At 41.3% G+C, this 18,939-nt stretch overlaps 1 protein-coding gene across 4 annotated transcripts in view; it reads left to right on the top strand.

The window, feature by feature from the left end:
• LOC122551387 (RELT-like protein 1) overlaps window positions 1-18,939 on the top strand; it is a 78,379-nt gene that overhangs the window by 55,583 nt on the left and 3,857 nt on the right. For all 4 annotated transcript variants that reach the window (XM_043693229.2, XM_087987158.1, XM_087987154.1 and 1 more), the window contains exons 5-7: window positions 4,816-5,055; window positions 13,741-13,885; window positions 14,859-14,903. In XM_043693229.2, coding sequence (XP_043549164.1) covers window positions 4,816-5,055; window positions 13,741-13,885; window positions 14,859-14,891 — 418 coding nt within the window. In that variant the 3' untranslated portion in view covers window positions 14,892-14,903. The remainder of the gene's footprint in view (window positions 1-4,815; window positions 5,056-13,740; window positions 13,886-14,858; window positions 14,904-18,939) is intronic.

The following is an 18,939-nucleotide window of genomic DNA, read 5'->3' as shown; positions in this document are numbered from 1 at the left end:
ACAACATTTAAATGGCATCTGGATAGGTATATGATTAGGAAGTGTTTAGAGGGATAGGAGTCAAATGGTCAGTATGGACAAGTTGGACCAAAGGGTCTGTTTTTGTGCTGTACATCTTTGAGTAGAATTTAGCCTTTGCTCATGAGCCAATTGCTGTATACCAGGGATCATCCCTACCAGTTCTCTGAACTTCCACCAATGAAATATTACTTCTTTAATAATTGTTTATAGTACTTTTTCAACAGTAGTTGTTAAGGTAATCAGCTTATAATTGTGTTTTTTGCCTCTGGCCTTTTTTGAGTACTGCCGTCACATTAGCAGTTTTCCAGTATTTCTCCAGAGTCTAAGAATTTTTGGAATATTGAAACCAATGCATGCATTTTCTCTTTTTAGTTATCCCTTTTAGGATCCTAGGATGCAAGCCATCAGGACCAAGGGACTTATTTGCCTTTACCCCCATTGGTTAATCTAATACTACTACTTTAGTGGTGGTGATGGTACTTAATTCCATCCCTGTATTCTTTAGTATTAAGGTGAAGTTTAAAGTATCTTCCACCATAAAGATTGATTCAAAACTCTGTTTAACTTCCCCATAACTATCTCCCCAGATTCATTTTCTAAGGGGCATATGTTTGCTTTCACCCCACTCTTCATTTTTATTTATTTAAAAAAAGGCCTTATTGTCAGTTTTTGTGTTCCTCGGTAGTTTGCTCTCATAGTTTATTTTCTATCTTTGTTATCTTTTTAGTGTTTCTTGCTTAGTTCTGAATTTATCCATTACTTCGGGACTATCACTGGCTTTTGTCTTCTTGGTTGCTTTTTCTTTCAACTTAAGACTCTTCTTAACTTCCTTGGTTAGCCATGGTTGGTTTATCTCTCTTAGAATCTTTTCTTTTTACTGGGATGGATTTTTAAGAATCCTGAATTACCCCCCTTAAATATCTGCCTTGCTTGCGAACTGTCATTCCTGTTAATCGATCTGCCTATTTCACTTCAGTTAACTTCATCCTCATTTCATTGTAATTCCCTTTATTTAAGACAAACTCAGCTGTTTCCAATCCAAGTTTCTCACTCTTGAACTGAATATTTAAGTCTGTCATGTTATGATCATTACTTCCTAGGTGACCATTTAATCTGAGGTCATTTTTTTAAACCTGTCTCATTACCCACTGTCAGATCCAGAGGTTGGCTCCATGGTGTAATGCTCTCAATGATCCACTTTGAACTGTCAGTTATGCTAGTTCCAAATGCTTTAATAGAATTATGCTATATTATCCCTAATGCAGTCTATGAATTTGTTGTTGTAGCTACCCTTTCCAATTTGATTAATCCAATCAACATTAAGATTACCGTCACCCATAATTATTGTCCTATTCTTTTTATGTGCTCCTATTATTGGTTAATTTGTAGCCTTTCCTACAGCGTAGCTATTATTTGAAATTCTGTATACTGCTCTTATAAATGTCGTCTTCCCTTGTTTGTTTTTACCTCTGTCCAAATGAAGTCTACTTCGTCCAAGCCTCAATTGTCTCTCTCAACTCTCATTTCATCTCTTATCAACCGTGCTATCCCACCATCTTTTCCATCCCTACTGTCTCCCTGAATGGCATCAAAGAGTATGGAGATAGTATCATTTTCTTGCACTGAGGTTGATAATCGGTGATGATCTAATTGAATGATAAAAGGGGGGAAGGTTTACAGGAGATGTCGGAGGCAAATATTTTTTATACATAGGAGAACGTGAAGACTAGAATACGATAGCACTATTTAAAAGGAAGTGAATAGAGAGATAAAGATTATCATGTCACATTAAGATACAAAGTCTTCAAAATGAGTTCTGCTATTGAGTCTCCATGCACTTTTATGGTTCCTTGGTACAATATAACATTCACACATTTTGTCCCTTCCTTCTATTTTCCGGTAACAATTAGCCCCATCACGAACCTGCACCCTTCCTTCCTTCTCCTTTACCTTTGATTTTCTAATTCTCCATGCAACTGAACTCCCCCGACTAATTAGATTAAGGCTTTAGAATCTTTGTATCTTTATGTCCCAGTGTGCAACACCCAAATCCAGATTTTGTTTACCTGGACATTGGAAAATTTGTACCCATATTTAGTATTCTTTAGCTTCTGGAAATTCAGCTTTGTCTTCCATTGTTTTTGTTTCCTTCTGTTTCACTGTCTCCCTTGTCTCTCTTTATCTGCAAATGTTTGCACTTGCGTGCAGTTTCTTTTTTAACAAACTCAAAAATAAATGTTTGTAGAAAACGTCTGTGGAATTTATTCTCCAGCATGTCTTTGGCTACCTTTCAAAATAAACCAATAGATTTTACTGAACCTCCAAGAGAGGCATCTGACTAGTGGAAATGCTAAGGAGGCATCTCGAACTGCTAGATGCCTACACTGGGCATGATTGTTTCTCTGGGTAAACAATCCATTCAGCCATTAGATCTTCAAGTAAAATCTTTAATAAACATATTAAAGGATATATCAGTTATACTGCTACTACTTCTGGCAGTGGTGTTGCGGTATTTCTGTTGTGATGTGGGTGAGTACTAGAAATAGTAATTCCTAGTTCTATGTAATGGCCAACTGAATGAGCACATTCAACTTTAAAAATTAATGCATGAATTTCTCATTGAGAAATGTAACCAAGTAAGCAGAAAATACTTTTAATATAGCAAATACTGGTATTCACCTCAGTACATAATTGGATAAGTGATGGGTCAAAGAACAGTATTTTTCCAAGATTACCATATTAACATGGAGCTGGAGGGTTCAAATATGAAAATAATTCAGAGATTAACTGTAACATAATTGTATAAAGCACTTGGAAGTAGCATAGCTGACAGTTCAAAGCGTCTCTTTCAACAGATTCACATTTCCTCCTTGGTCCCTGACAGAAATTGAATCTACTGATGATTCATGACATTTGTTTGAAGAGTACTTTTTTGTTTGAGAAGATAGGAGATGGAATTTTCAGTATTCGGAGTATGCAGATCTGGTATATGAGACGAGTGTGTAGACAGGATTGGTGCTCACTTATTGAAACATACAAGATGCTTACAAGGCTTGACAGGATAGATGCAAGAAAGTTGTTTTCCCCTTGTGGGAGAGTTTCGGACCAGAGGACATAATCTTAAAATAAGCGGATGCACATTTAAGAGAGACAGCAATCAATCGCCAATCTGTCGAATTCTTTAGCATAGAGACCTCTTGAGGCTGGATCACTTAGTATATTTAAGGCTGAATACTTAACCCGCGATTCCCTCACTGATTATGTGGAAAGGGCAGGACAGTGAGTTAAGGATCAGTCTGGATCTTATCAGGAGTGGACCAGATTGTGGGCTGAATGGGCTGTTTCTATTTTTTATGGTTTTACGATGAGGAAGTTGTAAGTTCTCTCTGACTTTTGCTATTTTTCCCCACATGCTCTGCCCAAAAGAGTCTCTGGGGACAATTGACTCTCCTTTTTCGTCATTTGTGTTGTTTCAAGTTTATGCCAGCAAAATATTTGTTGTTCCCTTCTGCAGCATGGCTAACAAGGAGAGTCTTGTTCTCACTACCTGCAGTTAGGCATATTGAAAGATGATTGAAAAATATTGAAAGAAACAGGTTTATAATTGACCTGTTTAAGCACATTATAAACACACCTTCCTCAGTCATAAGTGGGAGTCAAACCAAAAACTTCTGAGACAAAGGCAAAGTGTCACAAAGCTGGGCCTTTTTTTTTTCTAAAAGCTGTTCCTTTTCTCAAGGATACGGTGTTCTTGGTTTTTTTTCAGAGGGGTCGTAAACAGCTTCCAGTTCCGATTAGACTGGTTTGGTACAGAGGTTGAAGGGTATTGAGAGGCCTTTTTGTTTATATGTAAACAGGTGAGACTTCAGGCCAAAGTGGTCATGTTTTAGAAGTGACCTGTATGATGAAAAGCGAGTGGTCAGCTCTCTAGCTGAGCAGTTCAATCCAGAACCAGTTAGGAGTTCAACAGTGATCTGTGAAAAGGCTGCAAAAGCTCTCTCTCTCTTTCTGCCCTTCTAACTTCAACCATTTGTTCCATTTTTTTTTAAAAATAGAGTTTGCTTATTGGGACAGTTGTGTATATTCGGAACAGAATAATTAAGTCTAGTTTGGATAGACTGAATTCTTTAGGGATTATCCATTCTGTTCTTTGCATTTCATTGTGTAATTTTGTGAATAAATGTTTGTTTTAAAACCTGGTAGTCAACCTAGCTAACTTCGGGTAATTTTCACTGTACACTTACCGAAACAAATTGCAAAGTAATGGTCTGGGCTGCCTGTTTAAGAATGTTTTGAGTGATCTGGCCTAGTCCATAACAAAGGAATGCTACCCACTGTGCCACAGAAACTCTGCTAGTCAACTGTACTCTGTGTCCAAACAATATTTATCCCAAGTTTCATAAGGGAATACCTTACCGCACTATTCATTTCCTCAACAGTCATTCATGTTGTCCTAGTGGCTACTTTTGTTTTGAAGGATATATCTTCAAAGTATATATATGTTAAAATAACTAAAACGATTTCTTATAGCGTTTATGTAATTGGAAAACCAAGGACAATTTAGTTCCATTACTTGAGTTAGTTTTGAACTTAAATATCTGACAGAGTTGTTTAATTCACTAAGCATATTATTTCCAAAGATGTTATTTAAATACATTTGAAATAGCTAGAAAATGAATTGTTAAAGTTAATTATTGAAGCTAATAGATGCTTGTTTGCTATTCATTGTATTGTGAATATTTTCAGTCGTATCCATTGAGCATTAATTTCCATCTATTGTTTTTCTATATCAAGCCCTACAAGCCCCAGCAGTCCCAATGGTCCTCCCAGCCCTGTTACTCCTGACAGTCCTACCAGCCCTGTATCACCAGGTGGAAGCCTAACAAATCACTCTGCACATGAACATCATCTGCATACTGTTGGTGGAATTGCAGGGAAAAGCACGTGCTCACGTTGCAGCCGTCGAAAATCGAAGCGGTCAAAGGACTTCAGAAGGAGTCGAGCTGGAGAGGTCACAGTATTTGCTGTGGGAAGGTAAAATAAATTGTGGAAAACTAAAATTATGATGAATGGTTTGCATTTCATTTGTCCTGTGTAAGCAAACAACCGGCTGGTGGATATCCAGTTTGAGTTCTAAAGCTTTCTGTTTGCAATCTATGCTTTTGGTTTAATAGTTAAAACACTTTAAGCCTTAACTTCTTTAGAGCATTAAAATAAGGTAATAGAATGTCATCACACTGTTGGAAATCTACTTCAATATTTTATGTGTGGAAACTAACTGAAGAATGTTAAGAACTGGGTGAAAGATGAATCTACTGAATGGAATACAAAAACAGAAGTTGCTGAAATAACTCCAGTCTGGCAGCATCTGTGAAGGGAATTCAAACTTAACTTTTTGGTCTGGTGACTGTTCCTCACCTTTTGCTGAGCTTTTACAGGAACTTCTGCTTTTGATTTGCAGAATACACAGTTCTTTCAGTTTTTACTGCTAAATAGCGTGCTTGCAAAACAAAGTAAATGGACAGTGAAGGAGGTACAAAGTGTTTTAAACAGAGGGCCATCAAAATTAAGAAAGTATAAATCAGAATAATTGAGACAATTTAAAGAGGTATGAGCATTAAAATAATGTATGACCAATAAGTATCTAATACATTAGATATGATGTGCATAAGTAATGAACAAGAGTTGCAAGGTGCTAAAATAAAACATGATAATTAACATGGAGGATTATGGAGAAATTTTGTAGGAATAATTTTGTAGTACAATTTTAAAGGCGGAGTACACAAATCTGAAAAGGCAGCAGGAGAGGCTGATTAAGGCTGCTTTAAAACAAGACTAATGGGGACTTGACCTTGCTAAGCAGAGTCATGAAGTACAGAAGCAAGGAAGCTATGCTAAGCCTTTATGCAGATTGGTTATGCCCGAGCTGGAGTATTGTATTCAATTCTGGGATCCATGTTTGAAGGAAAATGTGTCATTTTGTTCTAGAACTCCCCAAACTAGAGGCACCTGCCTACTGCGAATCCTCTTGCAAGGATGCCTGCCTTGAAGAAGTTTTCCTCCTCTCTCTACAAGAATCTCAGGGAGTCTCTCTCCCACTGCAACTCCCAGGTCATTTCCTCAGCCCTGAAGCTCTTCAACCATGTCCTGAAACAAACTCGCACCTTCATCTCCTCCCCCACTGACCTATTGTACTCTATGCTACTCTATACCTACCCCCACCTCACCCTAGTTCCAAACTTCCAGTTCAGCACTGTCCCCATGACTTGTCCTACCTGCCTATTTTCTTTTCCACCTATCCACTCCACCCTCCTCCCTGACTTACCACCTTCATCTAGCTTATCTCTCCACGCTTCAGGCTCTCTGCCTTTATTCCTGATGAAGGGCTTTTGCCCGAAATGTCGATTTTGCCTGTCCTCGGATGCTGCCTGAATTGCTGTGCTCTTCCAGCACCACTGATCCAGCACCTGCTCTGTGTCTATCCTGTCCAGCCCATTAATAGTTTGCATGTATAAATATCTCATTCTTAATCTCAAGAGAATAGACCCAACTAACTCTACCTCTTATCATAGACAATCCCCTCATCCCAGGGACCAATCTTGTGAACTTTTGTTGTACTGCTTCCAATATAAATACATGTTTCTCTCTCATTGTTAAATTTGAAAGGGTTTGATTGCAGCATTGAATTTATAACACCCAAGCATTCTCTAATTCATAAAGCTATTGTTGAAATAACACCTCATGCTTCATAAATTGGCAGTTTACATGACAATCCAAATATTTAGCATATTACTAATGAGTAGTAGGAGGCAGGATAGGCCTTTTGTCAAAGGAGATAATGTGTGTTTTGTAGTGCAGAGCATGGTGGATTGAATAATGAGTAAAACAACTACAGAAAATGCTGGAGAATTTCAGCAGGTTTAGTAGTATCTATTGAGAGAAAAACAGAGTTAATATTTTATGTCTGTGAGTCCTTCTACAGATTCAGTATCCTGTAAGAGAAAGATTTCCTCCTCTGTCTGAAAAGGGCCACCCCTTCCTCTAAGGTTATGTCTTCTGGTCCTAGACTTTCTCACAAGAAGATACAACCTTTCTGCGTCTACCCTGTCAAGATCTGTAAAAATATGACGTGTTTCAATAAAATTACCTCTTATTCTTCTAATCCACCAATGGGTATAAGCCCACTCTACTCCAAAAGCCAGGAATAAAAGAATGACTAGAGAAAGATTAGGGCCAATCAAGGATAGCAGTGGGAAATTGTGCGTGGAGTCCGAGGAGATAGGGGAAGCACTAAATGAATGTTTTTCGTCAGTATTCACACCGGAAAAAGGCATGTTGTCGAGGTGAATACTGAGATACAGGCTAGATATGGTTGTGGTTCACAAGGTGCAGGTGTTAACAATCTTGGATAGTGTGAAAATAGATAAATCCTCTGGGCTGGATGGGATCTATCCTAGGATTCTTTGGGAAGCCAGGGAGGAGATTGCAGAGCCTTTGGCTTGGATCTTTATGTTGTCATTGTCTACAGGAATAGTGCCAGAAGACTGGAGAATGGCAAATGTTGCTCCCTTGTTCAAGAAGGGGAGTAGAGACAACACTGGCAATTATAGACCAGTGAGCCTTACTTCAGTTATAGAGTCATAGAGACGTACAGCACGGAAACAGACCCTTCGGTCCAACTCCTCCATGCTGACCAGATATCCCAACCCAGTCTAGTCCCACCTGCCAGCACCCGGCCCATATCCCTCCAAACCCTTTCTATTCATATACCCATCCAAATGCCTTTTAAATGTACTAGCCTCCACCACTTCCTCTGGCAACTCATTCCATATACGTACCACCCTCTACGTGAAAAAGTTGCCTCTTCGGTCTCTTTTATATCTTATCTCCCCCCCCCACCCTAAACCTATGCCCTCTAGTTCTGGACTCCTGACCCCAGGGAAAAGATTTTGTCTGTTTACCCTATCTGTGTCTCTCGTGATTTTATAAACCTCTATAAGGTCACCCCTCAGCCTTCTCCACTCCAGGGAAAACAACCCTAGCCTATTCAACCTCTCCCCATAGCTCAAATCCTCCAACACTGCCAACATCCTTGTAAATCTTTTCTGAACCCTTTCAAGTTTCACAACATCTTTCCGACAGGTTTGAGACCAGAATCGCACACAATATTCCAAAAGTGGCCTAACCAATGTCCTGTACAGCTGCAACATGATCTTCCAACTCCCTGTACTCAATACTCTGACCAATAAAGGAATGCATACACTGTCCTATCTACCTGCAACTTCACTTTCAAGGAGCAATGAACCTGCACTCAAAGGTCTCTTTGTTCAGCAACACTCCCGAGGACCTTACTATTAAGTGTATAAGTCCTGCTAAGATTTGCTTTCCCAAAATGCAGCACCTCCCATTTATCTGGATTAAACTCCATCTGCCACTTCTTAACCCATTGGCCCATCTGATCAAGATCCTGTTGTAATCTAAGGTGACCTTCTTCATTGTCCGCAATTGTTGGAAAAGGTTATAAGAGAGACGATTTATAATCATCTAGAGAGGAATAAGTTGATTAGGGATAATCAACACGGTTTTGTGAAGGGTAGGTTGTGGCTCACAAACCTTACTGAGTTCTTTTGAGTTAGTGACCAAACAGGTGGATGAGGGTGAAGCAGTTCATGTGGTGAATATGGATTTGAGTAAGGCATGTGACAAGGTTCCCCACAGTAGGCTTTTGCAAAAAATATGAAGGTACTGGATTGAGGTGGTTTAACGGTTTGGCTCAGAAATTGGCTGGCTGAAAGAAGACAGAGGGTGGTGGTTGATGAGGAATATTCATCCTGGATTTCAGTTACTAATGGTGGACTGCAGGGATCTGATTTGGGGCCATTGCTGTTTGTCACTTTTATAATTGACCTTGATGAAGACGTAGAAGGATATGTTAGTAAATATGCGGATGACACTCTGGTTGGTGGAATTATGGATAATGCTGAAGGATGTTGCATGTTAGAGAGGGACATAGATAAGCTGTAGAGCTAGGCTGAGAGCAAATGGAGTTTAGTGCAGAAAAGTGTGAGGTGATTCACTTTGAAGGAGTAACAGGAATAAAGAGTACTGGGTTAATGGTAAGATTCTTGGTAGTGTAGAAGAGCAGAGGGAGATCTCAGTGTCCATGTACATAGATCCCTGAAAGTTGCCACCCAGGTTGATCAGGTTTTTAAGAAGGCATACGGTAGAGGGATTGAGTTTCGGAGCCACGAGGTCATGCTGCAGCTATGCAAAACTCTGGTGCAACTGCACTTGGAATATTGCATACCATTCTGGTCACATAGGAAGGATGTGAAAGCTTTGGCAAAGGTTCAGAGGGGACTAACTAGGATGTTGCCTGGTATGGAGGGAAGGTCTGATGAGGAAAAGCTGAGGGACTTGAGGCTGGTTTTGTTGGACAGAAGAAGGTTGAGAGGTGATTTAATATAGACATATAAGATAATCAGAGGGTTAAATAGGGTGGACAGTGGGAGTCTTTTTTCCTCCGATGGTGATGCTAGCATGAGGGGACATAATTGTAAATTGAAGAGTAATAGATATTGGACAGTTGTCAGAGGTAGTTTCTTTACTCAGTAGTAGGGGCCTGGAATACATTGCCAACTTTAGGGCATTTAAATGGTCATTGGATAAACATACGGATGGAAGTGAAATAGTGTAAGATAGATAGGCTTCAGATTGGTTCCACAGGTCAGCGCAACGTCGAGGGCCAAAGGGTCTGTACTGCTTTAATGTTCTGTTTTATTCTATCTTTCCTGAGAACATATACCATTTTCCTGCACTATCCCTGAATGCTTTGTTAAAATCTAGAAATCTATCAAGCTCTCCCTTGAATATACTTAACAACTTAGCCTAAACAGCTCTCTGAGGCTAAGAATTTCAAAGGTAAACCACCCTCTGAGTAAAGAGATTGTTCCCCATCTCCGACCTAAATACCTGCCCTTGTTATTGACACTCCAGCCAGGAATCAAATTAGAGAATCTCTCTGCCTCCAATAGATAAGGGACCCAAAACTGTTCACAGCATTCCAGCTGTGATCTGATTAGTACCTTGTGTAGTTTTAGCAAAATCTTTTTTTATATACAGGTTGTTCTGTTGTAATGCGTGTATCGTTAATGCACATTTGCTATAACGTGATTGACAAATTGCGAACTTTTATTGGTTAACACACAATTCCAGCCCCATTAATTTAAATGCTGCCACTATTATGCGATTCTCTTGTAGCAAGGGATTGCATGAGAAGGAACTACTGCATTATAGCAGAACCGATTGTACTCCATTCCCTTTGAAATAAAGGCTAATGTTTCATTTACCTTTCCTATTGCCCACTGAATTTGGGTGATTCTTGTGATTCCTGCATAAGGATCCCAAAATCTCTCTGTGCTACAGCTTTCTACAGTCTTTCTCTATGGAAATAATAATCTTCTCTTCCTGCAAAAATGCATTACTTTGCATTTCATGCAATCTGCCAGTGCTTTGCCTCACCTGTCGATATCCCTGTCTGGACTCTGTTATCCTCACTATTTGAGCAGCAGGTCAGGCAGCATCCAAGGCGCAGGAGAATCGACGTTTCGGGCATAAACCCTTCTTCAGGAATCCTGAAGAAGGGCTTATGCCCGAAACGTCAATTTTCCTGCTCCTTGGATGCTGCCTGACCTGCGCTTTTCCAGCAACACATTTTTCAGCTCTGATCTCCAGCATCTGCAGTCCTCACTTTCTCCTATCCTCACTATTTGCCTTCCCCACCTATTTTTGTTGCATTTTCAAACTTGATGATAGTACGTTCATTTGCCTCATCCAAGTCATTAATGTATTTTGTAAATTCTAGTCCCAGCACAGACCCCTGTGGTACTGCACTAGTTTCAGATCGCCATCCTGCTGATGCTCCCTTTATCCCAACTTCTAATTCTACCCCAATGCTGTGAGTTCTTCCCGTATTAAGTAGCCTTATATGCAATACATATTGAACATTTGTTGGCAATCCAGATATCCACTGGATACGACCTTTGGAGTGTTGTGTGTGCTTGTATCAGGAAAGAGAGACTTGCCATGGAGGAAATTGAATACATGTTTACCAAACTAATTCCTAGGATGGAAGGATTATCCAATGAGGAAATCTTAAATATACTGGGTCTTTATTTTCTGGCATTTGGAAGATTGAGAGGTGATCTCGTTCGAATGTGCAAAATTCTTTCAGGACTTGACCAGAGTAGATGCAGGAAGGAAGCTTCTCCTGGAGGGAAGTCTATAACAAGGGAAAGATATTTATGACCGACGAGGAACAATCTCTTTACTCGGAGTAGTTTATCTTTGAAATTCTTAGCCTCCACGGCTCTCTGAGGCTAAGCCATTGAATATGTTCAAGGCAGAGCTTGACAGATTTCTAGATTTAGCTCTAAATGAGGGATTCGGGGATAGTGCAGGAAAATGGTGTTGATACAGAAGTTAACTATGGGCAGGATAACTATAGCTGAAAATGTGTTGCTGGAAAAGCGCAGCAGGTCCAGCAGCACCCAAGGAGCAGGAGAATAGACGTTTCGGGCATGAGCCCTTCTTCAGGAATGAGGAGAGAGTGCCAAGCAGGCTAAGATAAAAGGTAGGGAGGAGGGAATTGGGGGAGGGGCTTTGGAAATGGGTGGAAATGGGTGATAGGTGGAAGGAGGTTAAGGTGAGGGTGATAGGCCGGAGTGGGGGTGGGGGCGGAGAGCTCAGGAAGAAGATTGCAGATTAGGAAGGTGGTGCTGAATTCGAGGGTTGGGACTGAGACAAGGTGGGGGGGGAGGGGAAATGAGGAAACTGGAGAAATCTGAGTTCATCCCTTGTGGTTGGAGGGTTCCTAGGCGGAAGATGAGGCGCTCTTCCTCCAGCCGTCGTGTTGCTATGGTCTGGCGAGGGAGGAGTCCAAGGACCTGCATATCCTTGGTGGAGTGGGAGGGGGAGTTGAAGTGTTGAGCCACGGGTGGTTTGGTTGGTTGGTCCGGGTGTCCCAGAGGTGTTCTCTGAAACGTTCCGCAAGTAGGCGGCCTGTCTCCCCAATATAGAGGACGCCACATTGGGTGCAGCGGATGCAATAAATGATGTTTCAGAGAACACCTCTGGGACACCCGGACCAACCAACCCAACTACCCTGTGGCTCAAACTTCAACTCCCCCTCCCACTCCACCAAGGACATGCAGGTCCTCGGACTCCTCCATCGCCAGACCATAGCAACACGACGGCTGGAGGAAGAGCGCCTCATCTTCCGCCTAGGAACCCTCCAACCACAAGGGATGAACTCAGATTTCTCCAGTTTCCTCATCAGGTGCAGCGGATGCCACATCAGGTGCAGCAGATGCAGTAAATGATGTGTGTGGAGGTGCAGGTGAATTTGTGGCGGATATGGAAGGATCCCTTGGGGCCTTGGAGGGAAGTAAGGGGGGAGGTGTGGGCACAAGTTTTGCATTTCTTGCGGTTGCAGGGGAAGGTGCCAGGAGTGGAGGTTGGGTTGGTGGGGGGTGTGGACCTGACAAGGGAGTCACGGAGGGAGTGGTCTTTTCGGAATGCTGATCGGGGAGGGGAGGGAAATATATCCCTGATGGTGGGGTCCGTTTGGAGGTGGCGGAAATGACGATGGATGATATGATGTATATGGAGGTTGATGGGGTGGTAGGTGAGGACCAGTGGGGTTCTGTCCTGGTGGTGATTGGAGGGGCAGGGCTCAAGGGCGGAGGAGCGGGAAGTAGAAAAGATGCGGTGGAGAGCATCGTTGATCAAGTCTGGGGGGAAATTGCGGTCTTTGAAGAAGGAGGCCATCTGGGTTGTACGGTGTTGGAACTGGTCCTCCTGGGAGCAGATGCGGCGGAGATGAAGGACTTGGGAATATGGGTTGGCATTTTTACAGGGGGCAGGGTGGGAGGAGGTGTAGTCTAGGTAGCTGTGGGAGTTGGTCGGTTTATAGTAAATGTCCGTGTTGAGTCTACGTATTTAGACTACAGACCAATTTAGTCTCCCATTTATTGTCAGAAAAATGTTGGAATCAATTCTTAGATTTGGAATGAAGGATATCTGGAAAATAATAGGCTAATCAAGCAGAGTCAGCATGGCTCCATGAAAGTGAAATTGTATCTGACTGATTTTTTTAAAGAGATTTTTGAAGAAATTTGAACCAGTATGGATAGAGGAAAACTTGGAGATGTGTTGTAGTTTTGACTTCCAGAAGGTCTTCGAAAAGATACCTCACAAAAGATTAGCCATGATCTATTGAATGGTGGAGCAGATTTGAGGGGCAAAATGGCCAATTGCTGTTCCTATTTCTTATGGTCTTATTGTCTAAGATCACTATTCACTGAGATCATGGCTGAAGTGAGTTTGTTGGGGGTGGGGATGGGTGGGGGGTGGTGGCCTGTTTCTATCTCTTATCATCTTAAGATACATTTCTATTCCAGCAAGCTGAGCACTGTTACAACTTGAGAGTTCTCTGTTGTGACAAGTTCTGAATTTTAGTTGTTTAAACTCTCATCTTCAGGAGGCACTATATCGAGTGCAACAGTGAACTAAATGTGAGTTTTCTTTTGAGAGAGTTATGTATATTGAGCAATTAATGTCTAGGTGGAAAGAGAGATAAACTAAGATATAAATATTAATCCAGCATTATTTGTATAATGCTTGTGTAGATGACCTATTCTCACTGGTTTATCCTCCTAGGTTTCGTGTTACACATGTTGATCCTAAATCTCATTCTAATCATCAAAAGGTGTTGATTGCTGAACCTCCAGATGATATGTGTAATGAGGCAAATACAGACAACCAAGAAGTTCCAAACCAACCAGGAAAATTGGATGCAAAAGAGGTGAGTGAAACAATTCACTGAAGACACAATTGTTTCTTGCCCAATAAGAAAATAGAACCATTCCTGAGTTTCACATAAATGTTGTGCTTTTCGGGCGTCCGTCATCAGTTTTATTTCCAACTTTTAAGGAAGCACCTATTCTGCCCCGTTTCAGCTGCAGAAACTCTTATTTGTGTCTTTATTACATCTTAAGTTTGAAATTCTGATGCTCTAGTGAATTGTGACCTCTATAAATTTAAGGTCATTCAAAATTCAGCAGTCCTTTCCTTAACTTGCCTTAGGTCATATTCACATAGCAACCATGTGCTCACTGACTTACACTGGCTCCTATCAAGCTACTTGATGTTAAAGTTGTAATCCTTGGTTGCAAATCTTTCCATGGTGTTGCTCCTTTCTCTAATCCCCTCCAGCTTCACTCACTATCTTTTGAGATATCTGCACCAAACTAATGCAGGCTTCCTAATGGTCCCCAATATTAATTGTTCCACTACCGGTTTCTGTGAATAGAAGAGTTGCTTAACAGTGTGAATTGAACCTGGTCCCTGAGGATTGCAGGGAAGTTGGTGGTAAAGGTTGAAATAAACAGATTTTGTTCTGTGTGAAAGCTGTCCAGTGGGTGCAGTGGTAAGGGGGACCTACAATTCAGGCACTTTAATGGATGTAAGGTTGCAAGAACCATTTGCCCTCAGCAAACTTCCTGCTTTGATTGCGCTGCATTTTGGGCCCGTTGTTCAGAGTCTTATTTCAAGGACAGAATTCTGATCAGCGTTTCAGGTCTGTGACCCTTTATCCGCCAGGAACAAGGCAGTAAGTTTGATTCTACTGAGGATTATCAAAATCTGAAAGTATTTTCGAGCCGCTTGTTCGAAAAAAGATTTTGCATTTTTGTAAGTAATCTCTTTAGTTGCATTGCTAAGTTCTTGTTTTCAGGAGTACATTCACTTTAAATCCTTCTATAATATCATCTTTTCAGGAAACTTTGCAGGAAACTAAGGATTTGCAGTGAGTTTGTGATTTGGTAAGATATTTTCTCATATTTCTAGAAATTTAAAATTATGGAATTGTGTTCATTATTTTGATTAATTTATCCTTTTATGTGCCAAGAGATATCTCCACTTTCATGTTTGGTTGAATGCCTACTCTTTTGTTTCTGTCTTGTTGAAGAGAGGAGTGGTTGAGGGCTTGCACCCAGGGTTGGGGTTTAGGTCCCAATAGCTGTTTCTCTCCCATCTCAATCAATGTGTTGTAAAATTTTAAGATTTGAGTTTAATTGATAACATGTATCTTATTAGCTAATCAAGTTCTTGGTTTGGAACTATTAGTGTCCGATCTGAGACAACAATGTTACTCGAGCTATGGCTAACACTCCTAACTCACTCAAAAATCTTAAATCCCATAAAACAAACACCTTATCTTGTGTGGATTGTATATGGTCTGGTTCTATACTTCATATCTCAAGTAATTTACTCATTTATACGAAGACTAATTATGACTTATTGAAAATGTTACAGCATTCTTTCTTGGCCTGTAGACATCACTGGTTAGGCCAGCATTTCTTAACTCTGTCTGCAATTTAACATGCTGGTGAGCCACCAGGTTAGATTCAGTACAGTCCATTTGTGTACACACAATACTATTAAGAAGGGCGTGCCAGGACCTTGACCCAGTGAAGGAATTTTGGTGCATTCCAAATCTGGATGGTGTACGGCTAGGAAGGGAACTTGCAAGAGGTGGTGGTGTTTCTTTGGTGTCCTCTGTCTTTATTCTTTTAGATGGTGGAGATTGCAAGTTTGGAAGGTTCTGTTGAAGGAGACTTGATGGGTTGCTGCAGTGCATCACATATACAGGCCACACTGCTAGCACTGTGCATCAAACAGGCAGACAGTGCATTACCCTCTCAGACAGGTTCACGGTTTTTTTGGGGAGGATGACCTTGGGGAAAAGCAGCAGCCAGGTCAGTGACACCATGATTGGCACTGTTGTACAGCAGGGAGAGTTAGTGTTGGAGAGCAATAGTGATACGGGACTCCATAGTCAAGGGCACAGATAGACATTTCCGTGGCCGCAAGTGATTCTCGGGGTCTGGCAGGGTCAAGGATGTAGGAATGGGAACAGAATTTCCTGAAGGAGGAGGGTGAGCAGCTGGAGGTTGTGATCCATATTGGTAGGAACAACATGGGCAGAAAGAGCGATGAGGTCCTGCAAATGGAGTTGGGTATGAAGTTGACAACTAGAGTCTCTAGGATTGTAATCTTGAAAGTGCTCCATGTGCCAGTGAGGCAAGGAACAGGAAGATAGTACAGTTACGTACATGGTAAAGCACGGGTGTACGAGGAAGGGCTTCAGGTATACAGGTAATTGGAATGTCTCCTGGGACAGGAGGGACCTTTACGAGACAGGCAGGTTGCACCTAAACTGGAGGGGAGGTTTGCAAGTGCCATATTGGGAGGGCTTAAACTAAAGCGCAAGGGGAGCAGGGACCAGAGCAGTAGGTCAGCAAGTGAAATGACCGAGGAGTCTGAGACTAAGGCCAGTAGGACTAAGGCGAAGAACAAACTGGGGGAGGTTACGAAACACCATGGGATTGGTGCTCTGAAGTTTATTTGTTTTAACATGAGGAGTATGACAGCTAAGGCAGTTGAATTTGGTACATATAATTATGGTGTTTTAGTTATTACAGAGACTTGGTTGAGAGACAGACAAGACTGGCAGCTTAATGTTCTGAGATTTAGATGTTTCAGGCATGAAAGAGGAATAGGAAGAGTGCAATCATTTGAGGATTGTACTACGGGCCTCCAAACAGCCAGTGGGAGATCAAGGAACAGCTATATGGATGGATCATGGATAAGCGTAAAACACAAGGTTGGTATTATAGGTGATTTTTAACTTCACCTATATTGACTAGAAATTTCTTACTGCAGGGGCTTGGATGAGGGCGAATTTGTTAGGTGTGTCCAGAATGGTTTGTCCTGAAATAGTGTGTAAATAGCCCAATTAAGGAAGGGCCACACTAGACCTGATACTGGGGAATGAGCCCAGCTAGGTGATTAGTGTTTTACTGGAGGAGCATTTCTGGGACAGTGACCATAACTCCTTAAGCTTCAAGTTACTTATGGATAAGAAGAGTAACAAGGTTATATCCCATGTAATGCAGGAGAACTACCATTTAGATACAAAATTGGCTCTGGTAGGTGACCGAGTGTTGGTGAAGGGTTGCTTTTTGGACTGGAGACCTGTGACCGGTGGTGTTCCACAAGAATGCTGGGTCCACTGCTTTTGTAATTCATATAAATGATTTGGATGTGAATGTAGGAGGTATGATAAGTGAGCTTGCAGATGTCACCAAAATTGCTGGTGTAGTGGACAGTGAAGAAGGATTTGTTGTCCATGCTAATTGCTCTTGATTTGAGTGGCTTGCTAGATCATTTTAAACAGCAATTCAAGATTCATCTACATTGCTGAGAATCTGAAGTCACATGTAGGTCATATCAGGTAAGGATGGCAGTTTCCTTCCCTGAAGGCTTGAGATCTAGATGGGTTTTTCCAATAATCGACAATGGTTTCATGGTCATGATTAGATTCTTTCATTCCAGACTATTTTTTTTTTAAATGGAGGAGTACTGCTTTTACAGTATATGTGTGCCTTTTGGGTGTCAGACCTATCACTAGATGCAGACTCTGATCAAAACGTATCAATATACAACAGTCCACTTGTTTCTTGCTGTTTGTTGCACTTGTTTGACAGACTGATATCCTAATGTTGAATTAGGCAGCAAAAGACTTAGCAATGTACAAGGGTTTTATTGTAAATCTATAGTTGAAACACCAGATTCCATCTTTGTTTTCTGTGCACCTCTTTTCCCCATCCAGAAGCCAACTCCCCACTGGGGAAGAGCCCACTTTTTTTATTTAAAAAAATCCTTTACCAATTAAACTGAATCCCAGTTAACAAGTTGTAGCAAAAGCTGTCCAACAGTGGGATTAGAGCATTAGCAAAAATCAAGACTGAGAGGAAGCAAGTGGGAGATTAAATCAAAATGGTGTTACTGGGAAGATGATCCATTCCAAAGTTTGAAGTTGCTGGTTGACAATGTGCTTTCTGTCCAAGGTCCTATAGGAACAGATATAGTTGAGAAACACTGTTCTTAGTCAGTTAACACCTGTTATGTGTTCATTGGAATTTAGGTGCTTTGTTTTTGGACTATTTGATTTGATTTATTGTAGTCACATATACCTAGGTACCATGAAAAGCTTTTTTGTGAGCAGTACAGGCAGATCGTAGCAAACAAAAACATACAGATCATAGAGCACTTAGAGCAAGGCATTCGGGTTACAACAGCAGAGGAGGTGCACAAAGCAAGATCAACATTATTTGAAGTTCGAGAGTTCTAACTTTCATCAGTCTATTAACAACAGCTGTTCTTGAGCCTGTTGTTGCGTGTGTTCAAACTTCAGCATCTTCTGCCTGACAAGATGTAAGAGTATCACTGGGGTGAGGGGTCTTTGATGATGTTAGCAGCCTTTCCGAGAAGTTTAAATGGGATCCATGGATGGGAGTTTGGCTTCCGTGATGGTCTGGGCTGTGCACACAGCGTTCTATAGTTTCTTCGTCCTGGGCAGAGAAGTTACTGTACCAGGCCATTATGCACTCAGGTAATATGCTTTCGATGGTGCATCTGTAAAACTGGTGAGAGTCCTTATGGACATGCCAAATTTCCTAAGCAGTCTGAGGAAGAAGAGATGGTGGTGTGTGTACTTGACTGTCACATCTATGTGGGAGGTCCAGGACAGATTGTCGGTTATTGTCACTGCTAGGAACCTGATGTTCTTAACCTTCTCCGCTTCTGCTCGTTGATGTAGTTGGGGTGTGTCCTCCTTCTTCCTGAAGTCAATGATCAGTTCTTTTATTTTACTGAGGACAGTAGGGCTGTTGGTTAAACTGCCATGGCAATTGCGATGACTTTCTGTCAATGCACAGTTTCACCATTCCTCCTCTCCCCCAAACCTCATTGAAAGAAAATGCCATACACCTCTTATTCTGATGTGAGTATACC

Source organism: Chiloscyllium plagiosum, unplaced genomic scaffold (assembly GCF_037043375.1).
Source record: "Chiloscyllium plagiosum isolate Xiang-an unplaced genomic scaffold, Cpla_swu_hap1 HiC_scaffold_1, whole genome shotgun sequence".
Classification (NCBI taxonomy): domain Eukaryota; kingdom Metazoa; phylum Chordata; class Chondrichthyes; order Orectolobiformes; family Hemiscylliidae; genus Chiloscyllium; species Chiloscyllium plagiosum.
The sequence above is the reverse complement of the archived record's forward strand: the minus strand, read 5'-3'. Positions and strand labels throughout refer to the sequence as shown.